Below are 23207 nucleotides of genomic sequence, written 5' to 3'. Positions count from 1 at the left end.
GATCATGCACCGGTTACTTTTAATTTGTTATTATCTACCACAATACTACGGGAAAGAAGGTGGAGGTTTCCTTCATATTTATATCAATCTGAAGATTTCAAAGCTTCTTTAGAAAACTACTGGAGCTTTTATGAGAAGGATAATCACGAGCATAGTGGGGACGCTGGTTTGTATTGGGCTGCCTCCAAGGCAGTAGTAAGAGGTCAGATAATATCATATGTCAGCCATAAGAGAAAAAAGCTCCTGGAACAAACTAGATCAGCACAAAAACTTCTCACGCAGGCATATAAAGATTTTAAAAATAACAACACGGATGCGACAAAACAACATTTCATAGAGGCCAAGGAGGCGGCGGACACCTTGGCCCATGAGATGGCACTTAGTAACCTGGACTACCAGAAACATAAATACTTTAAATGGGGCAACAAACCTGGGAAATTACTAGCTTCTTTAACCAAGCCCTTTAGAACCACCACTAGAATCCACAAAATTAAAAAGAAAGCTGGTACCATGGTAACAAAAGATGAGGAAATAGTGGAGGAGTTCAGGGCATTCTTTGGCTCGCTGTATGAGGCGGAACCGAGGGAGGTTGACGGGGAAGCTGATTTTATCCATGGTACCGTAGCGCCCATCTTGACAGAGGAACAAAGAGTAGTACTAAACGCCCCTATAAATATTTCAGAAATAGTAAAAACTATTGGCACTCTTAAACTAGCCAAAAGCCCAGGGCCCGACGGATTTAGTAACGAATATTATAAGATCTTGGGAGCCTCTATCGGTCCTCATCTATGTGCAGTGTATAATAAGATAGAATAATTCCTGACAGGTTCAATGAGGCAAACATTATAGTATTACCTAAGCCAGGAAAAGACCCACTACAGGTGGAGGGATACAGACCCATCTCATTACTCAACTCTGATTTTAAAATCTTTACTAAAATACTAGCTGGTAGATTACAACAAGTGATTCCAGATCTTATTCTGCCCTTCCAAACGGGATTCGTGCACGGGAAATCCATCACCTATAACATCAGGACGGCTATTGGGGCTCTCTCTTATAGCAGGAAGCATAGATGTACCAAACATATAGTAGTTAGCCTTGATGCGGACAAGGCCTTTGACAGGGTCTCTTGGGCCTATTTACATAATCTTTTGGCATGTCGCCAGGTGGGATCCTGGTTTTGCGAAGCAGTCAAGATGATATACACAGACCCCAAATCCAGACTATCTATAAATAATACATTCTCTGAGCCATTTGAGGTACAGAGGGGAACGAGGCAGGGGTGTCCCTTGTCACCTTTATTGTTTAATTTGGCTCTGGACCCAATGTTGAGGACCCTACATAATTTAGCAATATTTCAGGGCATGAGAGTCGGTGGGACAACAATTAAACTTTTGGCTTTTGCCGATGATATTTTATTGTTTATTGCCAATCCCTCTCAAGCGATTCCAGAGATAATGAACACATTGAATAATTTTGGAAAGGCCTCAGGCTTCAGGGTAAATTACAAAAAAACTGAGGCATTGGCAATGTACAAATCGGGTAAAATTGATAACTTATTTCCCTTCCAGTGGTGTACCAGGTCCATTAAATATTTGGGGATTCAGCTCCCAGCAAACCCCTTGTTACTATATCAAATTAATTATAAGCCTCTTATAAATTCATTAATACATCTACTCCAATCTTGGAAACATCTGAAAATATCCTTTTCGGGCCGATGTCACTTAATTAAAATGGTAGCATTCCCCAAAATAATGTTCTTATTTCAGACTCTCCCGTTGCTTCTACGCAAATCAGATATTAAGCTACTAAATTCATCCTTTGGAAAATTCATTTGGGGGCACAAGGGGCGAACTAGGATCAGCTTAATCAAGCTTCAATTACCAAAAGGGGCAGGGGGCATAAATCTTCCAGATCTGGGCAGATATAATCTAGCAGCAAATTTGAGATATGTGGTGGACTGGGTGCGAGGAGTATCTCACTTTGCCAATGTACAATTGGAACAACAGCTATGTTCACAAGTCTCGTTAACAGCATTGCTGCATTTAGGGAACGAGGAAATACCGAGTGAGGTTAGGGATCATCCAACACTATGGCATACTATACAAACGTGGAGGAAGGTGAGGAAACTTGGTAAAATTAACACTTCAAGTTCCCCATTTCAACCCTTTATTGGAAATCCGAGATTCCTCCAGGGTCGCCCTCCGAGGATTTATGAAACATTGTCAATGCAGGGTTGTGCTTATGCTGCAGATCTAATGGAGCCTGATTGGTCGTTGCTTTCTTACGAGAAGGCGGCACACCGATTTCCAGCTTTTGTGGGTCAGCCTTTTCTTTTTCTTCAGGCGTGTAGCTTGGCACAAAAATATCTTGTTGACAAGCCAAAGGGAGATCTTGGAGGAAGTGTGGATAACTTTCTTAGGAGGGCAAGAAGCCAGGCGTCCTCGACTAGTCAGGTTTATTCAATGTTGCGTACAGTTTGGACATGGGAGGGGAAAACAACAGGTCCAGCAAAATGGAAGGTAGACATGCCAGAGTTCGAGGTAAAGGATTTTTTACAAGCCACGCTGTTGCAACGTAAATGTCTGTCGTCCAGTAGCTACACAGATATGGCCTTGATGATTCTACATACAGCATATATTACTCCAAAAATTCAATCAAAAATGGACACAAATGCCTTTATACTCTTGTTCTAAATGTGGCATAAGAGATACTGACCTGTTTCACCACTTATGGGACTGTGTTCAGATACAGGGAGTATGGAGAAGCGTTCACTCAGTCTTACAAAACACATACAATATTCAGTTTGCTCTGACACCACAGTGGGCGATTTTTAACATGTTGGAGGAGGCTCAACAAAGTCTTCCGAGAGGTACCAGGGCAATGTTAACTATTTGGGCCTCGGCCACTAGGAAAAGTATCCTACATCTCTGGGTAAATCCTGAAGCACCCTCTCTAGCGTTTATCCAAACAAAACTAATGTTCATATTCAAAATGGACTGGCTGGATGCACTGTCGAATAAGGAGAAGCTGACTAAGCGTTTCTTTGAAACATGGTCTTTATTTATACCTAATGTGGCTACAGTGCTTAAGGATAGACTTAAATCTCAGTTTGGACAGACCTCTTGGTACCTTCTTGAACTGCTCAATGGACACATACCAATTACATAAGTTACCATTTTAAGTTGCTTCTGGTCGCACGCAGAGCGGGGGGAGGGGTGGGCGGGACTGTTTTGATTATAATGTCATCAATGAAATGCTCTTTGTATAAGAGCAGATTGTAAAAGAAATTTGGTTAAAATTCAAAAGATGTTTAAAAAAAAAAAAAGATGCGTGTGCCAGAGATTCCTGAAATGTCATAGCTTTTGCTGGTACTGAAAAACTCTCTGCTTTTCTGCCTGTAAAGAAAAAGCAAACTGAAAAAATGATGCAAAAATGCCGGGTATGAACATTCTCTAAGGGTGTGAGCAGACGAATAGGTTTGCTGAGTTTCTGGAGCTAAAACGAAGGGTACGCTCACACGGGAGTATGAATCGGACGAGTGCAATGCGAAAAAATCTCACATTGCACTCGGACCAATTTTAGTCCAGATTCTGGATGAGAAAAGTCTCAGCATGCTGCGATTATTATCTGTGAGAGCCGTGTCACCCACACCCATACAAGTCTATGGGTGCAAGTGAAACATCGGACTGTACTCAGATGATATCCAAGTGCAGTGCCATAATTGCATCAGCTGACAATGGAAGAGATGGGGGGGGGGGGGAGAATTAATCCCGCCCTCCCCTCCACAGCTCCCACCCCCTCCTCCGCAAGATCAGATCAGTCGCATGACACTCGGGAGCCGAGGGTCGTTAGCATATCGCTCCCGATGCACTCTCATTGGCTGCTATACGTACGTGTGAATCCATCCTAATAATGAGCGAGCACTACCATGCATGGTGCACTACAATGCTCTGTACTCGTAGCGAGCAGTCGGAAGGGCTCGACTCATGTACCGAGTATAATGGAAGTCAATGGAGAACGCAAGCATTTTTTTTTTTGGAAGATGTTCTGGAAGAGTTTCCAATTGACTTTCATTCTAATCGATACATGAGTCAAGCCCGTCCGACTGCTTGTTACGAGTACCGAGCATTGTAGTGCCCTAAGCATGGTAGTGCTCGCTCATCACTACGCTTAACAAGTTCAGAGCACCCGAGCATGGTAATGTTCACTCATCACTTGAAACGAAGTACAAACTCTCCAAATCCTTCTGTTTCCATTTTAAAGACTCTGTGCACATGCCTTAATAAGGACCCCTCAAGATTTATTTAACTATCATCCATTTCTTCAGGGATAGAAGCACTTTGATCTCAAAGCCAGGACGTCCCCTCCCATGATATACAATGGAAACTTCATAATTACTCCATTGGTGACTTGTGCCATCTTCCAAGCTGCTTCATCTTCCCCCAGTTGGTAGCTATCTCCAGATTGACTATAGTGTATGTAAATGCTACCTGAAATGTCATAGACACATTGCGACGTAATCTAGATGTGTTTTGGGCCTATCCCACATGTACCAGCTTATCCGCAGGCTTTTCCCCTACACGTGATCCTTTATCTTTCTAAAACCATTGTGTAGTCAGGATTAGAGGAGCAGATTACAGGTGATTTATAAAGACAGCGGCAAGGACGGTACAAGATTATATCGCCCAGGAAGCTGAGGATTTATCTGGAGAAGCAGGATTAGTACAGCAAGAAAACGTAACTATGGGCTCAATGCAAAACCTCAGCCTCCCACATGTCCATATACGTCAATATAGTTATTGGGAGGAGGGAGATGCAGCTGCATGCTGTGAGAGAGGGAGAGGAAGGAGCTGAAGTGGAGAGTGTCTACCTCCCTACCTCCAAATGCTTAGTACAGCATTATCCTCCCACCAAGAACCACTGGTGTAACTTCAAGTGGGCCCCAATGCAAACGTTCCGTGGCCCCCAATTATTGCAAGCCTTTTTCTATAGGCAAAAGGCACTTTTTGAGGTCCCCCTAGGCTCCAGGGCCCGGATGCGATTGCAACCCCTTCCCCTATTGTAGTTAGGCCCCTGCCAGGAATGCATTCCTTAAGCAACATGAAAAATAAATACGCTCTTCAACTTGTACTAGAGGATGACCAGTGACATTTTTTGAGGGTGGAGATCGAGTTAAAGAATCAAATAATGACAAGTTGGGCTACACTAGTGAATTTCAGGATGAGTGGAAAGTGGTGGTCGGGGATTAGACACACGGCTGCTTTCTTCTAAATACCGGCTCTACACTTATCCATAGCTTTTGTCTGATACTGCAGCTCGAATTCAATGAAGTGAATGGGGTTTAGCTGCAATACTGCACACAACCTGTGAGCCAGTGTGGAGCTGGTCCATCAAGATGTGATTTTCTAATCTGGACAACCACTTATAGCACGGATGGTCCCATACCTTATACTGCTAAATTACTGACCCCACCAGATTTAGACATGAGCAAGAAGACTTGGCTACATCGCCTACTTTTAGAAGAACTGGTACCACCTGCTCCGAAAGAGAAACTAATAAGGGATATGTGCACACAACGTATTTTCCAGGCAGTTTCTGCCTGAAGGCCCCTGAAAAAGCGCTAAAAAAATGAACAACTTACTGTGGTCATGCTCCGTCTTTTGTGCACATGCTCCATCTTTTGTATTTTCTTTCAACCAGTTCAGGGTTTAAATTAAAACACTGCCGGCATCTTCGGCTTTAAAAATGATGCAGGTACGCCGATGTGTAAAAGATGTAGCGTGCAGACCCTTAATGCTCACAGTAAGATTAGGGTTCAGGTTTGGTAGGTAGCTGTCCATGATTTATTTGGGTACAAACGTAGTTGTAAAAAAATTAAAATAAATAATGGTCTTTTAAAGTCCTTTCTAAAGCTAGGTTATAACTACCGGATTGGTGGGAAATGCTACAAATCCTGAGAACGGGGCTCTGATGTGCTCTCTCGCTGTCGGTCCGATTTGTGCATATGTGTGGCTACCTCTCCACTTTTCAGAGCCTTAAGGCTACTTTACACACTGCGATATCGGTACCGATATCGCTAGCGTGGGTACCCGCCCCCATCTGTTGCGCGACACGGGCAAATCGCTGCCCGTGCCGCACAACATCGCCCAGACCCGTCACACATACTTACCTGCCCGGCGACGTCGCTGTGACCGGCGAACCGCCTCCTTTCTAAGGGGGCGGTCCGTGTGACGTCACAGCGACATCACTGAGCGGCCGCCCAATAGTAGTGGAGGGGCGGAGATGAGCGGGACGTAACATCCCGCCCACCTCCTTCCTTCCTCATAGCGGCCGGGAGGCAGGTAAGGAGAGCTTCCTCATTCCTGCGGCGTCACTCATAGTGATGTGTGCTGCCACAGGAGCGACGAACTAAATCGTTACTGCTGCAGTAACGATAATCGAGAATGGACCCCCCATGTCACCGATGAGCGATTTTCCACGTTTTTGCAACGATGCAAAATCGCTCATCGGTGTCACACGCAGCCACATCGCTAATGCGGACGGATGTGCGTCACAAATTCCGTGACCCCCAACGACTCCGCATTAGCGATGTCGCAGCGTGTAAAGCCCCCTTTATTTTTGGGATTGGTGGGGTTCTAGTGATTGAGTGTTGTGTTGCCATTAGAATACTGCCTATTGGGTTGTATAATGGCTACATAGTCTTTTAATGGCCTGTTTGGCCCGGTTGACCAGAATTCTGTGTACACACCACGATTGTTAATATGATCGTCTTGTGTGCATAGAATATCATTTTTGGCACAATGTACGGTATTTTTTTTTTTTTTTTTTCTTGTGGTGATCAGACAATAATAATGTCGGCATTAATGATCTAATCAGCTGATGAACAAGCAATTTAATGTACCGTCACACTAAGCAACGCTCCAGCGATCCCACCAGCGATCTGACCTGGCAGGAATCGCTGGAGCGTCGCTACATGGTCGCTGGTGAGCTGTCAAACAGGCAGATCCCCACAGTGATCAGAGATCAGCCACCAGGACCCATGTAACGACGCTGTGCTTGGTAACCATAGTAAACATTGGGTTACTAAGCAAAGCACTTTGCTTATAGTTACCCGATGTGTACCATGGCTACGTGAGCAGGGAGCCGGCTTCTAGAAGCTGCGGACGCTGGTAACCAAGGTAAATATCGGGTAACCAAGCAGAGCCTTTGCTTGGTTATCCAATGTGTACCTTGGTTACCAGCGTCCGCAGAAGCCTGCTCCCTGCACATTCAGATTGTTGCTCTCTCGCTGTCAAACACAGCGATGTGTGCTTCACAGCGGGATAGCAACAACCAAAAAATGGTCCAGGACATTCAGCGGCGACCTCACAGCAGGGGCCAGGTTGCTGCTGGATATCACACACAGCGACATCGCTAGCAAGATCACTGTTGCGTCACAAAAACCGTGACTCGGCAGCGATGTCGCTTAGTGAGGCGCGGCCTTAACTCGCACGTCGGGTGATTGCTGGCATGTTTACACAATCCAATAATCTGTGAATGAGATTTGTAACTACTGCTTGTCAAAGTGTGGCTTTATGCCCCTAGCCTTCTGATAAGTGATCACTTTAATGTTGCCTCACTGCAGACAGAGTGGTGGGGAGAGGTTCCTGCTGCAGCATTCTCTGTCCCAGAAAGGCATCCTTGAAAGGAAGGAAAAACTAAAAACAAGATACTTTTTGATAATCATTTTATTGTATATTTTATCATTTTGGACTGCGTCAAGAGATAATCAAAAACTTAACAGGGGAGTAAGACATACAGTACTATGTAGGAAAAATATAACCTATACGATGTAAGTCACATTATCGCAAAGTCTAACATCCCCCTCCCCTAAACATAAATTCCACCTCTTTGCCTTTACCTACAAACCTGCCCAATAGGGGGGTAACTAAGAACACAGGAGAAGGCGTCATCCAAAAATAAAAATTAGGAATTTGTGCTCTGTTCTTGGGTCTGATGAGATGAGTTAATTAATGATTAATGGGTGACACAGTGGAGCCATAACCATCCTACGTCCTGGGCTAAGAATCCATTTCATACCCTTGGCTCTGTGCCGAAATACCCTGATCATGGCAGAATGACTTGTTGATGCTTCCCCAGTCCATAATGCGAACAGAAGAGGGTAGATTTTTTTTTACAAAATTGGAGAGAACATATTTTAATTCCAGATTGGCTGCCTCATCTGGCATCATATACAATGTACTATGAGGTATTTGGGGACAATGGATAAAAAAGAAAATTGGCAAAAAGTAAAATACAAGAGAAGGAGAAACTTGAGTTTTACTAATCTTAAAAGATTGCTGTTTGGAGATCTACATGATGATTCTTCCCGGGCTGGTCAACGTGGTGGATGTGACGGTGATCTCTATTGGGCCAATGCAGTGTGCGGTTAAGTTTTTTTTTTTTTTTTGGTTTTGCCAGCAGATCATCCCCGAGACCTCAGAGAGCAAAACTGGGTGATCTGGTCCTGTATGGATCCCTATACACACTACACCTCCCTGTAGCGACCAGCCGCCAGGAAATAAATACGTGGATGAACAATGGAACAACTGGGATCTCTAGATGATGCCGTACTGAGCCAATTCGTGCAGCTCCAAGTGGTTGAAGGCTTCCCAGGGGCAGATGACGGTGATGTCTGAAAAGAGATAACCGATCTAGAGTTAAGAAAATAATCAAACTATATACATAATATATTTTTATCCCTTATCACTCCCTTGGTGGTAACTGCTGGGTTATTTTATTATTTATTATTATTATTATTATTATTATTATTATTATTATTATTATTATATATTTTTTTTAATATCCCTGGTGGTCTAGAATAGCCTGGTTGTTAATATAATGGGTTTTCTTTATGGGTGGTTAACTAGTAAATATCTTTAAAAGCTAATGATAGCATCTTAAGTGATCTACCATAATAAATGCTCATGCAAGGTTGAATAGGATATTAAAGAAGCAGGCAATGCTATCATCTCTTGTGGTCTAGAGGAGTAAATTATGTTGATGATGGTATCCCTGGTAGCCTAGTGAAGTAAAAGATGTTCATGTTAACTTGTTGGTTTAGAAGAGGAAAAGATGCTTATTCTAAGATCCCTGTTCATGTAGGAGACTATCTGTTGAGGATTCTGGCATCCCTGGTGGTCTAGAGGAATACAATATTTTCATGCTAAAATCCCTAGTAGTCTAGGGAGTAACTAATGTTCATGCTAGTATCTCAGTTGGGTTAGAATAGTAAAAGATGTTCATTTATCCTTGGTAGTCAAAGTAAAAGATTGGTGGTATCTCTAATGACCTATGGGAGCAAGAGGTGCTCATGCTAACCTCTCCAGTGGTCTATGGAAGCAAAACATGTTTATAGTAGCATCCATAGTGGTCAAGGGGAGTAAAAATTTGTTCATGCTATCATCCATGGTGGTCTAGGAGGGTAAAAGGTAGTGTAAGAGTAAGTGATGCACATGCTAGTACGTTTGGTGGTCTAGGGGAGTAAATAATATTGATCCTAGTATCCCTGGTGGTCTAGAGGAGTACAATATTTTCATGCTAGCATCCCTGGTAGTCTAGGGGAGTAACTGATGTTTATGCTAGCATCCCTATTGGCTTAGTAGAGTAAAAGATGTTCATTTGTCCTTGGTAGTCAAAGTAAAAGATGGTAATATCTCTGGTGGTCTAGGGGAGCAAAATATGTTCATGCTTGCATGCCTGGTAGCCTATGGGAGCAAGAGATGTTCATGCTAACATCTCCAGTGGTCTATGGGAGGAAAAGATGTTTATAGAAGCGTCCCTGGTGGTCAAGGGGAGTAAAAACTTGCTTATGCTAGCATCCATAGTGATCTATAGGAGTAAGTGATGTACATGTTAGCAGCTTTAGTGGTCTAGGGGAGTAAAAAATATTGATTGATTTATTTTAACCCCTTCAGCCCCGGGGCACTTTCCGTTTTTGCGTTTTTGTTTTTTGCTCCCCTTCTTCCGAGAGCCGTAACTTTTTTTATTTTTTCCGTCAATCTTGCCATATGAGGGCTTGTTTTTTGCAGGACAAGTTGTACTTTTAAATGAAACCATAAGTTTTACCATATGGTGTACTGGAAAGCAGCAAAAAGTGTGGAAAAATTGCAAAAAAAGTGTGATGGCACAATAGTTTTTGGGATCTTTTATTCACGGTGTTCACTATATGGTAAAACTGATGTGTGGGTATGATGCCTGAGGTCGGTGCGAGTTTGTAGACACCAAACATGTATAGGTTTACTTGTATCTAAGGGGTTAAAAAAAATTCACAAGTTTGTCCAATAAAAGTGGCGCACATTTTGCGCCATTTTCCGAAACACGTAGCGTTCTTATTTTTTTGGGATCTATGGCTCAGTGACTGCTTATTTTTTGCGTCTCGAGTTGATGTTTCTAATGGTACCATTTTTGCACAGATGCTACGTTTTGATCGCCTGTTATTGCATTTTGCGTAAAACTTGCGGCGACCAAAAAACGTAATTTTGGCGTTTGGAATTTTTTTGCCGCTACGCCGTTTACCAATCAGATTAATTGATTTTATATTTTGATAGATCGGGCATTTCTGAAAGCGGCGATATCAAATATGTGTATATTTATTTATTTTTTAACCCTTTAATTTTCAATGGGGGGAAAGGTGGGTGATTTGAACTTTTAGGTGTTTTTTTTTTTTTTTTTTTTAATTTTTGAAACTTTTTTTTTTACTTATTTTATTTTACTAGTCCCCCTAGGGGGCTATAGCGATCAGCAATCCGATTGCTGATAGCTATCTGCTGATCAACAGCAGAAATAGTCACTTTTCTTTTTTCCTCTGCTCCCGGCCGAGGAAGAATGAAAGTGAAACTTCGTACCAGCAGGCGTCATCACATGACCCTGTGCTACGATGGCAACCACTGAACGTCACGTGATCACTCACGTGACGTCCGGAGGGGGCGGCGGTAAGTAAAAAACATGGCCGCGCGCATATAGATCTCGCTGCCAGACTTTGGCAGCGAGATCTAAGGGGTTAATGTTCCGGGTGGAATGTGATTCCACTCGGACCATGTAGGCACACATGTCAGCTGTTGAAAACAGCTGATATGTGTGCCGATCCACGCCGCCTGCCTGCGGCAGGGGGCGGGGCTTACCGGGACACGATCCATGACGGAAAGATCCGTCCATGGTCGTGAAGGTGTTAAGCATGCCTGGTGGTCTTGGTGAGTAAAAGCTCCATAGGGTTTCAATTAGGGAGTGGGTAAATGCTTCAACCTGTCTCATGCTTTATCCTTGGCACTAAGTGAAGTGACAATTCTCCTATCAATTTAGGGTGCCCCTAAATATAAATATTTTATTTTTTTTTAATACTACTTTATAAAACTTTAACATGGACAAAACACAGCTCATTGTCTTTCCTCCTCCTCACTCATCTCCTCCAACAAGCCTTTCCATCAAATTCGATGGTTGCTTACTCTCCCCAGTCTCACAAGCTCGTTGCCTTGGAGTGACCCTCGACTCTGCTCTATCCTTCAAGCCACACATCCAAGCCCTCTTCAACTCATGCCGATTACAACTCAAAAACATCTCCCGGATGCGTGCTTTCCTTAACCAAGAATCAGCAAAAACATTAGTGCATGCCCTAATCATCTCCCGCCTCGACTACTGCATCCTCCTGCTCTCTGGTCTCCCTTCCAACACTCTTGCACCCCTCCAATCTATCCTAAACTCTGCAGCCCGCTTAATCCACCTCTCCCCTCGCTACTCCCCAGCCTCGCCACTCTGCCAATCCCTTCACTGGCTTCCCATCACCCAACGACTCCAGTTTAAAACACTAACCATGACATACAAAGCCATGCACAACCTGTGTCCTCCCTACATCTGTGACCTAGTCTCCCGGTACCTACCTGCACGCAACCTCAGATCCTCACAAGATCTCCTTCTCTGCTCCTCTCTTATCTCCTCTTCCCACAATCGTGTACAAGATTTCTCCCGTGCATCCCCCATACTCTGGAACGCTCTACCTCAGCACATCAGACTCTCCACTACCGTGGAAAGCTTCAAGAGGAACCTCAAGACCCACCTCTTCCAACAAGTCTAAAACCTACAATAGCCCTCAGTCCAGTAGACCACTGCGCAACCAGCTCTGTCCTCACCTATTGTACCATCACCCATTCCCTGTAGACTGTGAGCCCTCGCGGGCAGGGTCCTCTCTCCTCCTATATCAGTCTGTTTTGTACTGTTAATGATTGTTGTATGTATACCCTCTTTCACTTGTAAAGAGCCATGGAATAAATGGCGCTATAATACTAAATAATAATAATACTCAACATTTTTGGGATCTCTGCTTACTGCCTGTGAATAATAATCCAAGTTATAATGAAATAAGGCAAGGGAAAGATTGTATCACCTGTTCCGAGCCCTTCCATTCCAGGAATGTCGTCACCAAATCTGTAAGGGAAGGATGGAGATCCTTTAGGTAGGTGTATAGACTGCCATGTTTTCATGCTACTGATACAATTTTTATAGTGCTCCAATGCAACTAAATGTAAAGCAATGAAAAGAAACCACCTTTGGCATACAGATCTTATGCAGACCACAAAATACACCTCTCAATTAGTCTGAACCTGCAGATGTGCTCTACACCAACCCTTCCGATGGCTCTGCTCCACAGGTGTGAATAAAGCTGCACTGGGGTACCAGACACCACTTGTGCACAAGTGTGATGGTGTTTTTTTTTTGTTTTTTGTTTTTTTGTTAACACCCCCCCCCCCCAAAAAAAAACCACTTAAAAAGAAACTGGTAGGTTATTTTTAGATCATATTATTTACTTTCTAAATGCTTTTGAAGAACTTCTTAAATCTGTCAGCAGGTTTTTGCTAAGTAATCTGAGAGGAGTATCCGGTAGGGGCTGAGAGCCTGATTCCATTGGTGTCAGTTATTCCCATCTCAAAGATCCTATCCCAATATGTCATGGTGCGACAAATCATTTAAATACACCTTTCCCACCTGCTTGGTTTCCCCTCCACTCCCCCCTTTGATAGCTCAAAACAAACAGGAGAGAAGGTGAATTTAAATATTGGGCCGCCATGATGCACAGAGTGCCTGTAGTTGCTTTGAACAGTCATTTTGTGCTGACAGCCCCTTTTAAACCCTTGAATTCTGCTATCAATCAAGGGTTTCTCCTCCAAAGAGCTCTTGGTGAGATTTTTCTATGTTGTCGAATTTCTGCACCTTTTATTTAAAGGGAACCAACCATCAGGATTTTAATATATAAAGTAAAGCCAGTGCTATACTGGTGCCATGATGCGAAATGTAAGCATACCCTTTATTCAGAGATTAGATGTCTTATTTCAGAAATATGTGCAAGTAAAGTTCCAGAAATGCACTGCTATTTGACTGACAGGTGCAACAGGAAGGGAATATGTGGGTCAGGTCTTGCTCTCTGTCGCCATCATAGACGTTAATACTGGCGCAGACAGGGGTAGGAATAGATGGCAAGACCCAACCCACATATTCCCTTCCTGTTGCACATTTTATTAGACCCCCTTAGGGGACTTTATGCCTGCACTGTCCGATCATTTCCTGTGTACAGCGTGTGGCTGCAGCACCCCTATGAACAGCAGAAATGCTGATCTCCTGTGAATGCCGGCCATTCACAGGAAGTGAATCATGACAGCGAAGGAAGGGAATTCCAGCATCAAATTTTTTCTAAAAAAAAAAAAGCGGTATCCAAATTTATTCGAAAATCATATGTGCAAAAAAAGATTCAAAAACATCCCATGATACGAGCCATGCAGGGCTCACATCTTCCGCATTTTCGGATTGCTCCTTAGTCATAGGACAATCCGAAACGCGTAAGCCCTGCGTGGCTCATAGATTTAGGTTTTTAAACCTCCTTTTTTTTTTTTTTTTTTTGCACATATGATTGTCAAATAAATTTAGATACCACTTTTAATAAAGAATCTGATACTGGATTTCCCTTCCTTCTTTGTCTACATGTGGTGGCCAGCCCTATCTGTACATCAGTGGGGTTTGCAGAAAACCTGGGGAGCTTTCCCCCTCCCCACGTCACATTGCTCCAGTGAATCATGACAGCGATAGGAGTAATCAGCTGCCCGCCTGTCCTGACAAGCCATCGGCGCCATGTGATAGCGTCACAGGGCCTCTGATGGTGGTGGAGAATGGTGTGATCTCCATCAGCGCATGTTAGACCCCGCTGTCAGTTAGCGCAATTTAACTAGTTTACAGGTGCAGTTGGATTTCCGATCCACCCGCGCCTGTTAGCTGCACATCGACTGATCAGATCAGCAGACATATGAGGTGAATAATGCGGGACTACAATCCCTTTAATTGATACTTGCACTGTATTTCTCTTCAAAGGGATTTTCCAAAGCAGAGAGGTGTTTTTGTTTGTGTTTTTTTTTTTTTTTTTTTAATTTGCTTGTTTTTAGGACATAGATGGATACCTTGCAACCCACAGCCCCGTCAATCCAGTGTATGCCTATGCAGAAATTTGTGCCGGCTCAGGAATCCTGAACAATGCCTGCTCCATTCGGAAGCCTGTGATTGGCTGTCAGGTGACTGGTAGAGCACCTCATTGGCTATTCCTCTAGATGCTCTACTTTAGTCACCTGACTGCTGCAGCTAATCACAGGCTTCAGCGGTCCTGTGACTTCTGAAATGTCCGATCATGGTGCAGTCCACCACAGTGGCTCCAACTTGATCCAGTGGGCTGTTGATAGACGAGTATGCCATGTTTTTTTTGGACTATCCTTTTTAACAGCCTTAATGTCCTTGCAGTATCCGCCATTGGACAGTTTGCAGTGATGTCAAGCAGGTGTTATCATCAAGACATGCTAGCAAGGTCTGTGTTCTCTTACCCTTGAACGCCCTTCTTCGGAGGTTTACTCTTGAACTGTCTGGTCTGTCGCTGCTTGAATTTTGGTGGTCCTTTCCTTGGGGTGGCAGGTCCCCCAGTCACCCGCGTGGCAGATTTGATCTCCGGCTTTACAGGCTCAAGATTCATGCTGAACTTGAAACGTCTTTTGGCTTCTACAGTCTCACAGGCAAAATGGGAGAAATCTGGGTGACGCCAGTGAAGGAAGGAATTCTAGACCCACCTACAAGAGAGAAAAGTATGTAAATACTAAAATATCTTTTGTTAAAAAAAAAAAAAAATACAGATCAATAGGAGGCACCATTTTTTGGTATCGTGACCCTAAGGCCCCTTACACATTGCGTTTTTCTCTACGTCCACAGGTCCCGTCGGGGCATCTGTCGGAACCGCCCCTCCCCCACTCTGCAAAGCGTGCGCCCGACAGGGCCATTCACTGTTATGGAGCGCACTGCGTTAGCGTGTGCTCCTGTTTTGTGCCATTTTGTGCACATATACGTTTCTGCAGATGGACACCCGAACGTAGGTGGTCTACGTTCGGGTGTCCGTCTGCAGAAACGTATATGTGCACAAAATGGCACAAAACAGAGCACACGCTAACGCAGTGCGCTCCATAACAGTGAATGGCCCTGTCGGGCGCATGCGTCCGAAGCACGCTTTGCAGAGTGGGGGAGGGGCGGTCCGGACGGATGCCCCGACGGGACTTGTGGACGTAGAGAAAAACGCAATGTGTAAGGGGCCTAATACAAATTAGTTGAGTGGACTCCTACAATGGGACACCTACTGGAGATCAAAATTATATTATACATGTATAATCACTTGCTTTTTTCGGAAGTAACGTAATCTACATTGAACATTTGCAAGTTTGGTTTTTGTTTTTTTTTTGCTTGTTTTTTTTAAGGGGCACACCATGCCACTAGAACAGTGTTTTACAAAAGATGCAAAGTTTATCAACATAAAAACTTTTATTTTGCCCAAAACGTGATGATCATAATTAGAGAACAGCAATGACAGTAGCACAGAGAAAGATAAGTGAATTTTCTGAAGATAAGTCATCAATCAGTAGGACGTGTACAGGCCTTCCTTTGCCTTTAATGACTTCCGCACATCTGCGGCCACAGGACATCACTAGTCTCTCACACTGTTCTGGTGGGATTTTGGTCCACTCTTCCACAGTTCTTTTGACTGTTGTGGGTTTCTTGGCCATAACTTTGCCACCAAGGATTTTCCAGGGGTTTTCTATTGCGTTAAGATCAGGACTCTGGGTCGGCCATTTCATTGTATGTGTTTTCTGTTTCAAGGAACTGCTTTAGCCGTTTTGCTGTGTGACAGGGGGCATTGTCCTGCATGAGAATTACAGGCTGATTTGAGTAATGAACGCTTGTAAGGAACCACGTGTTGTTGAAGAAGGTTCTGATACACACTTGCATTCACTCTGCCATGTAGCTGTATGAGAGGTCCAACTCCTACTGCAGAAAACATTCCCCAAACCATGACACTTCCTCCACCACCTTTCACTGACAACGAAACAAACTTTGGTTCAGTCTTGCCCCAGTTTGTCAACGAACATAATGTTTTCCATCAGACCCAAATAAATTAACTTGTTTTCATCATTAAAATTAACCGTGAATCACTTCTCTTCTCTCCACACAACTTGCTCTTCACCAAACTTGAGTTTAGCCTTTTGATTCTTTCTGCTAATGAGAGGTTTGGTCATTGCAGAGTGGGCTTTCAGTCCAAATGCTCTTTAATTTTGTGACACTGTATGACGAGGCAGATCCTTACCCTGTTCAGTGCTAAACTGGCGAGTAATTCCAGCTGCAGTGTTGAAACGATTATCCATGGAGATTCTCTGCATTATCCTGTTCTCTCTTGTATCTGTCTTTCATGGACAACCAGCCTTCTTGTGGGACTGGAAACAGTTTGTGATGTTGTAAAGATGATGAAAGAAAATAAGTGATCCAGCCTCCAGGTAGCTTTGAAGAAGGCCAGTTTCAGACGTCCGTGTTTAATCAGGTACCAGTCACACGCATGGTTATGGTCACACGTGGGTAATACATGTGACAGGTAAAGGAGAAAACACGTGTCTGTGGAAAAAAAAAGAAGATTTTTTTCCGTATTTACCTGCTGTCTCCGGCTCTGCTGCTTACCGCTCCTGACCGCCACTCATTATATTCATTGATTATTCACCGCACTCAGCACCTTGAAGCTGGAGCATCACGGGGACAGCGCTGGATACAGCACTGCCGAGGAAAGGTGAGTATTCTGCAAGCACAGTGACATCCAGGAGGTCATTGGAGTTCCCAATGAACTCTGATGACCCCCGTGACACTCGCGCTACAGCTTCACGGGTTCATCAGAGTTCATTGGGAACTGTCATGAGGCCCCGATGCTATCCCCGCGATGTTTCGGCTTCCAGGTTCTCACCACACACACACACACACACACACACACACACACACACACACACACACACACAGACAGACACACACACACACACACACCGAGCACATACACACATAGCGCACATACATGTATACACTGAACACGAGCGCGCACACATACTCTGCTGTATACTCACCCAGTGATGCGGTCCCCCACATTGAAGTCCCCAGTGCTGCTCTGGCTTCCAGCTCCACAGGGCACTGAATATTCAGTGAGTATAATGAGCGGTGATAAGGAGGGGGAGGCAGCAGAGCCAGAGACAGCATCGCTGGAGAGAGGTAAATAAAGAAAATCTTTTTATTAAAAAGACCCGTGTTTTCTCCGGTATGTGTCACACGGATCACATCAGTGTGCGATCCGTGTGACTCCCGTGCTGCCGAAGAAAAAACGAACATGCATGCGTGTCATGAGAGGGTCATGAGAGGTCACACGGTCTGTGTGAAAACACAGACATGTGATTAACAGCAAATAATAACATGGGTACGTGTGGCATCCGTTTTAAAAACTGATGTCACACGTTCCGGAAACACGGATGTCTGAAACCAGCCTAAAACTCCAATTTTTAATAGATTCTTTTAAAACAAGATCCAAGATACAAAAATAGGATGTGATATAGCAGATCCAATGAATTGCGTGACCACCACCAGACGCGTTTCGAGCAAGACGCTCTTAGACTTGGTGAGTACTCAAAGTACTGTCTTGAGAATTTGGTATTTAAACCTAGCTTGTGGTGTCCTTCCACTGTTGGCAGAAAGCTCGGATTAAAGGGAAGGTGTCATCCAAAAAAAAATTTCAATAACTGAATAAATTTAAAGTATTTAATGTTTTGTTTTAATTATTATTATTTTTAATTGAGCAAAATAAAAAAAAAAATTTAAACTTTGATATTTTCTACTCTTAAACATTAGGGGAAGCAGCTGCTGAAATCCTACAGAAATCCTACTGTAGAACTAGCTCACATTACAGCTGCAGTAAAAGTGAGCAGAATCTGCTCTCCTGTGTGTGATGTCACCTCCCCTCCCAATCTGGGTGTTTCTAAAAGGATAAGGGAAGATGAAGTTTAGGATCACAGTGCGAAGCCATTTTGTTGGTGACCAGAAATGTCTAAAGTGTCACCAAGGACAGCCACATAGTGCTCCCCACATAACGTTCAGCACGGCCCGCTCCAGCAATGCTCTGCCGCATGCACGCACACACACAATGATCTGCCACACGCACGCTCGTCCGCAATGTTCTGCATGCATGCAATACTCTGCCATATACATGCATACAATGCTCTGCCACATGCACGCCTGCAATGCTCTGCCAAATGCTTGCCTGCAATGCTCTGCATGCACACACGCCCGCCTGCAATGCTCTGCATGCACACACGCCCGCCTGCAATGCTCTGCATGCATGCATGCACGCCCGCCCGCAATGCTCTGCATGCATGCACGCCTGCCCGCAATGCTCTGCCACACGCACGCACACCCGCAATGCTCTGCCACACGCACGCACACCCGCAATGCTCTGCCACACGCACGCGCACCCGCAATGCTCTGCCACACGCACGCGCACCCGCAATGCTCTGCCACACGCACGCACACCCGCAATGCTCTGCCACACGCACGCACACCCGCAATGCTCTGCCACACGCACGCACACCCGCAATGTTCTGCATGCATGCACGCAATGCTCTGCCATATACATGCATACAATGCTCTGCCACATGCACGCCTGCAATTCTCTGCCATATGCTTGCCTGCAATGCTCTGCATGCACACACGTCCGCCTGCAATGCTCTGCATGCATGCAGACAATTCTCTGCATGCACGCATGTGATGCTCTGCATGCATGCACGCCTTCCCGCAATGCTCTGCCACACGCACGCACGCCCGCAATGCTCTGCCACACGCACGCACGCCCGCAATGCTCTGCCACACGCACGCACACCCGCAATGCTCTGCCACACGCACGCACACCCGCAATGCTCTGCCACATGCACGCACACAGTGTGTGTGTTCAGTGTGTATATACTGTGTGTGTGTGTGTGTGTGTGACCGAGCACCCAGCATGAGGTTGGCGGAGCCAGTGTGTGTATATACTGTGTACTGTGTGTATATACGGTGTGTGTGACCGAGCAGCGGCTGCGTGTGGGGGTAGCCGGTACTCACACAGGCCGAACAGGTGACGGGAGGAAAGTGCAGCATATGCTGTGAGCTGCACAAAGATGGCGTCGATCTCCTCCCTCTGCTGTGATCTGGAAAGCCCAAGGGGCGCGTCCATTTCACAGCAGACCCCTTCTCTATGTTACAGTATAGGGTCGGAGTCCGACAAAGGTCTTCTATGCCCTGGCTGCCATAAAGGAGGTGAAAAACTGTTGTTATAAACACTAAATCTATGATTGCAGCCCCCAGTGCTTCCGTAAAACTAGACTTAAATAAAAACTAGCTAAACAGTGAGTTTAATTTTGTATTAAAAATACTTTTTCATAATCACTATTATTAATACAAAAATAAAAAAAATGGCACCTTCCCTTTTTAAGTCAATATTCACTACAATGGATAAATTCCACCAAGGACAACATCTCCAAGCTGTTTGTATGTTCTCTACGTGGGTTTTCTCCGGTTTCCTCCCACACTCCAAAGACCTACTGATAGGGAATTTAGATTGTGAGCCCCAATCGGGACAGTATTGTTGATGTACAGTACAGACCAAATGTGTGGACACACCTTCTCATTCAAAGTTTTTTAATTTTCATGACTCTGAAAATTGTAGATTCACATTGAAGGCATCAAAACTATGAATCAACACATGTGGAATGAAATAGTTAAACAATTGTGAAACAACTGAAAATATATCTTATATTCTAGGTTCTTCAAAGTAACCACCTTTTGCTTTGATTACTGCTTTGCACACTCTTGGCATTCTCTTGATGAGCTTCAATAGGTAGTCACCGGAAATGGTCTTCCAACAGTCTTGAAGGAGTTCCCAGAGATGCTTAGCACTTGTTGACCCTTTTGCCTCACTCTGCGGTGCAGCTCACCCCAAACCATCTCGATTGGGTTCAGGTCTGGTGACTGTGGAGGCCAGGTCATCTGGCGTAGCACCCAATCACTCTCCTTCTTAGTCAAATAGCCCTTACACAGCCTGGAGGTGTGTTTGGGGTCATTGTCCTGTTGAATAATAAATGATGGTCCAACTAAACACAACCCGGATGGAATAGCATGCCGCTGTGGTAGCCATGCTGGTTCAGTATGCCTTCAATTTTGAATACATTCCCAACAGTGTCACCAGCAAAGCACCCCCCACACACCATCACACTTCCTTCTCTATGCATCACGGTGGGAACCAGGCATGTAGAGTCCATCCGTTCACCTTTCTGCGTCGCACAAAGACACGGTGGTTGGATCCAAAGTTCTCAAATTTGGACTCATCAGACCAAAGCACAGATTTCCACTGGTCTAATGTCCATTCCTTGTGTTCTTTAGCCCAAACAAGTCTCTTTTCCTTGTTGCCTGTCCTTAGCAGTGGTTTCCTAGCAGCTATTTTACCATGAAGGCCTGCTGCACAAAGTCTCCTCTTAACAGTTGTTCTAGAAATGTGTCTGCTGCTACAAGTCTGTGTGGCATTGACCTGGTCTTGAATCTGAGCTGCTGTTAACCTGCGAATTCTGAGGCTGGTGACTCGAATAAACTTATCCTCCGCAGCAGAGGTGACTCTTGGTCTTCCTTTCCTGGGGAGGTGCTCATGTGAACCAGTTTCTTTGTAGCGTTTGATGGTTTTTGCCACTGCACTTGGGGACACTTTCAAAGTTTTCCCAATTTTTCGGACTGACTGACCTTCATTTCTTAAAGTAATTATGGCCACTCGTTTTTCCTTTTACTTAGCTGCTTTTTTTCTCGCCATAATACAAATTCTAACAGTCTATTCAGTAGGACTATCAGCTGTGTATCCAATAGACTTCTGCACAACACAACTGATGGTCACAACCCCATTTATAAGGCAAGAAATCCCACTTATTAAACCTGACAGGACACACCTGTGAAGTGAAAACCATTTCCGGTGACTACCTCTTGAAGCTCATCAAGAGAATGCCAAGAGTATGCAAAGCAGTAATCAAAGCAAAAGGTGGCTACTTTGAAGAACCTAGAATATAAGACCTATTTTCAGTTGTTTCACAATTGTTTAAGTATTTCATTCCACATGTGTTAATTCATAGTTTTGATGCCTTCAATGTGAATCTACAATTTTCAGAGTCATGAAAATTAAAAAACTTTTAATGAGAAGGTGTGTCCACACATTTGGTCTGTACTGTACATCAACAACACTGTCCCGATTGGGGCTCACAATCTAAATTCACAATCTAAATTCCCTATCAGTAGGTCTTTGAGTCATGAAAATAAAGAAAACTCTTTGAATGAGGTGTGTCCAAACGTTTGGTCTGTACTGTATGTAAAGTGCTGTGGAATTAATGTCGCTATATAAGTGAATAAATATCATGATAAAGGGTTCTGAAAGCTGGTTATCGCCAATGACAACAAAAGATCATAGATGGCAGGTAGACCTTCGGGCATAAAGTCAGCAGGTTGATTTCCTGGCCTAAGGTTGACCCTATGACTTTTTATGGATATGAGATGGCAATGGGTTGGAATATGAAACCAAAGTTGGGCCTACAAAGTATTAATGGTTAAAACAACCACCCTCTGGGGACCTACCGTGGTGCTTGATTCCCCCCCCACCCACCCACCCATTGTTGAACATAGATTTGCTTCAAAATTGTAGGCCCACTTTGATCTTTGTTACGGGCCTTTTGCCTTGTATGGTCCCTAGGTCGGACTTGCACATTTATGTTCCTCGGTGTGTCGATCAGACGCGGGTTAACAAACTTGAACTCCAAGGCATATATCAAGTTGTCAAGTTCAGGCCATAAAACTGTCGGTGCATCATTGACCGTAAGAGGTGTGAACCTAGCCTTAGTTGACCCTTTGGAAAATTTCACACGGTCTTGATTGATAAAAATGCAGTTCCTCAGAGAAGGAAGGTCTTCCAAAATTTCTGCCACACACTTTCAAAGCAGTGGTTAGTCCTCATTGAGCCCCCAGCTCCGCAATGCAGTCCCATAGTCTGCCCCTGTCACACATACACTCGAGAAAGTCTCTTGGACTGGTTCTTGACCAAATAGGGTTTCCCCAAAAGGTTTACATTGGCACAGGGAAGACCTTGTTATAAAAATCCGCAAAATGTAATAACCTAAATCTGATTTGGTGACCTGAAAATAAAAAAAAAATAAAAAAATCATACTATACCACAGTGAGGGACACTCTTTTGGACCATAGCATTTTGAGAACCCATGTACTCTAGGTTTATTGAATCACATTGACTTTTTCTGCATGGCACAGTCGCTGTCATGGTTTTCCTGTAATTGTAAAGTCCTAGGTTGCCTTTGTTGGAGTTGAATTTATCAAAATTACTTCCCGTTGTTTCTCTGATTAATGACTCACTTTTTCCCTGGTAGATTTTTTGAATAGAATCTGTAATCTGTGCTATTAACTCTGCTCAAAGCCTGATCCTCTTAACCCAAGGGCGTGAGAGACAGTTATGAATGTGATGTGTAATAAGAGCAAACACACTGCAGGGGGCAGTGAGGAGACGTCCAGGAACACAACTGCTCATAGTGAACTTGAATGGACTGGAGTACAAGTGTCATTGTCATTGTACACACAAGTCTATCAATCAGATGACTCCTCCTATAGGGAAACTCACAGTAACCTCTCTCTGCTGCAGAGGTAACGTTGGAGGGGAATGTTCTTGTACATCAGGTCCTCAATCGGTTATTTTTATTTTTTTTTGTACGTCGTAGCAGCATTATAGT

The 23207-nt window shown here is 44.1% G+C and overlaps 1 protein-coding gene across 6 annotated transcripts in view; it reads right to left on the bottom strand.

Moving 5' to 3' along the window:
* Positions 1-7712: 7712 nt before the first annotated feature.
* Positions 7713-23207, bottom strand: part of PDE6G (phosphodiesterase 6G) — a 50713-nt gene continuing 35218 nt past the window's right edge. For all 6 annotated transcript variants that reach the window (XM_075350693.1, XM_075350690.1, XM_075350689.1 and 3 more), the window contains 3 exons: positions 14895-15134; positions 12422-12462; positions 7713-8677 (listed from right to left, as the gene is read on the bottom strand). In XM_075350693.1, coding sequence (XP_075206808.1) covers positions 8601-8677; positions 12422-12462; positions 14895-15040 — 264 coding nt within the window. In that variant the 5' untranslated portion in view covers positions 15041-15134 and the 3' untranslated portion in view covers positions 7713-8600. The remainder of the gene's footprint in view (positions 8678-12421; positions 12463-14894; positions 15135-23207) is intronic.

The sequence above is a fragment of the Anomaloglossus baeobatrachus genome, chromosome 5, assembly GCF_048569485.1.
Source record: "Anomaloglossus baeobatrachus isolate aAnoBae1 chromosome 5, aAnoBae1.hap1, whole genome shotgun sequence".
In the NCBI taxonomy this organism is placed as follows: Eukaryota; Metazoa; Chordata; class Amphibia; order Anura; family Aromobatidae; genus Anomaloglossus; species Anomaloglossus baeobatrachus.
Note: the sequence above shows the minus strand (reverse complement) of the source record. Positions and strands in the feature narration are given on the sequence as shown.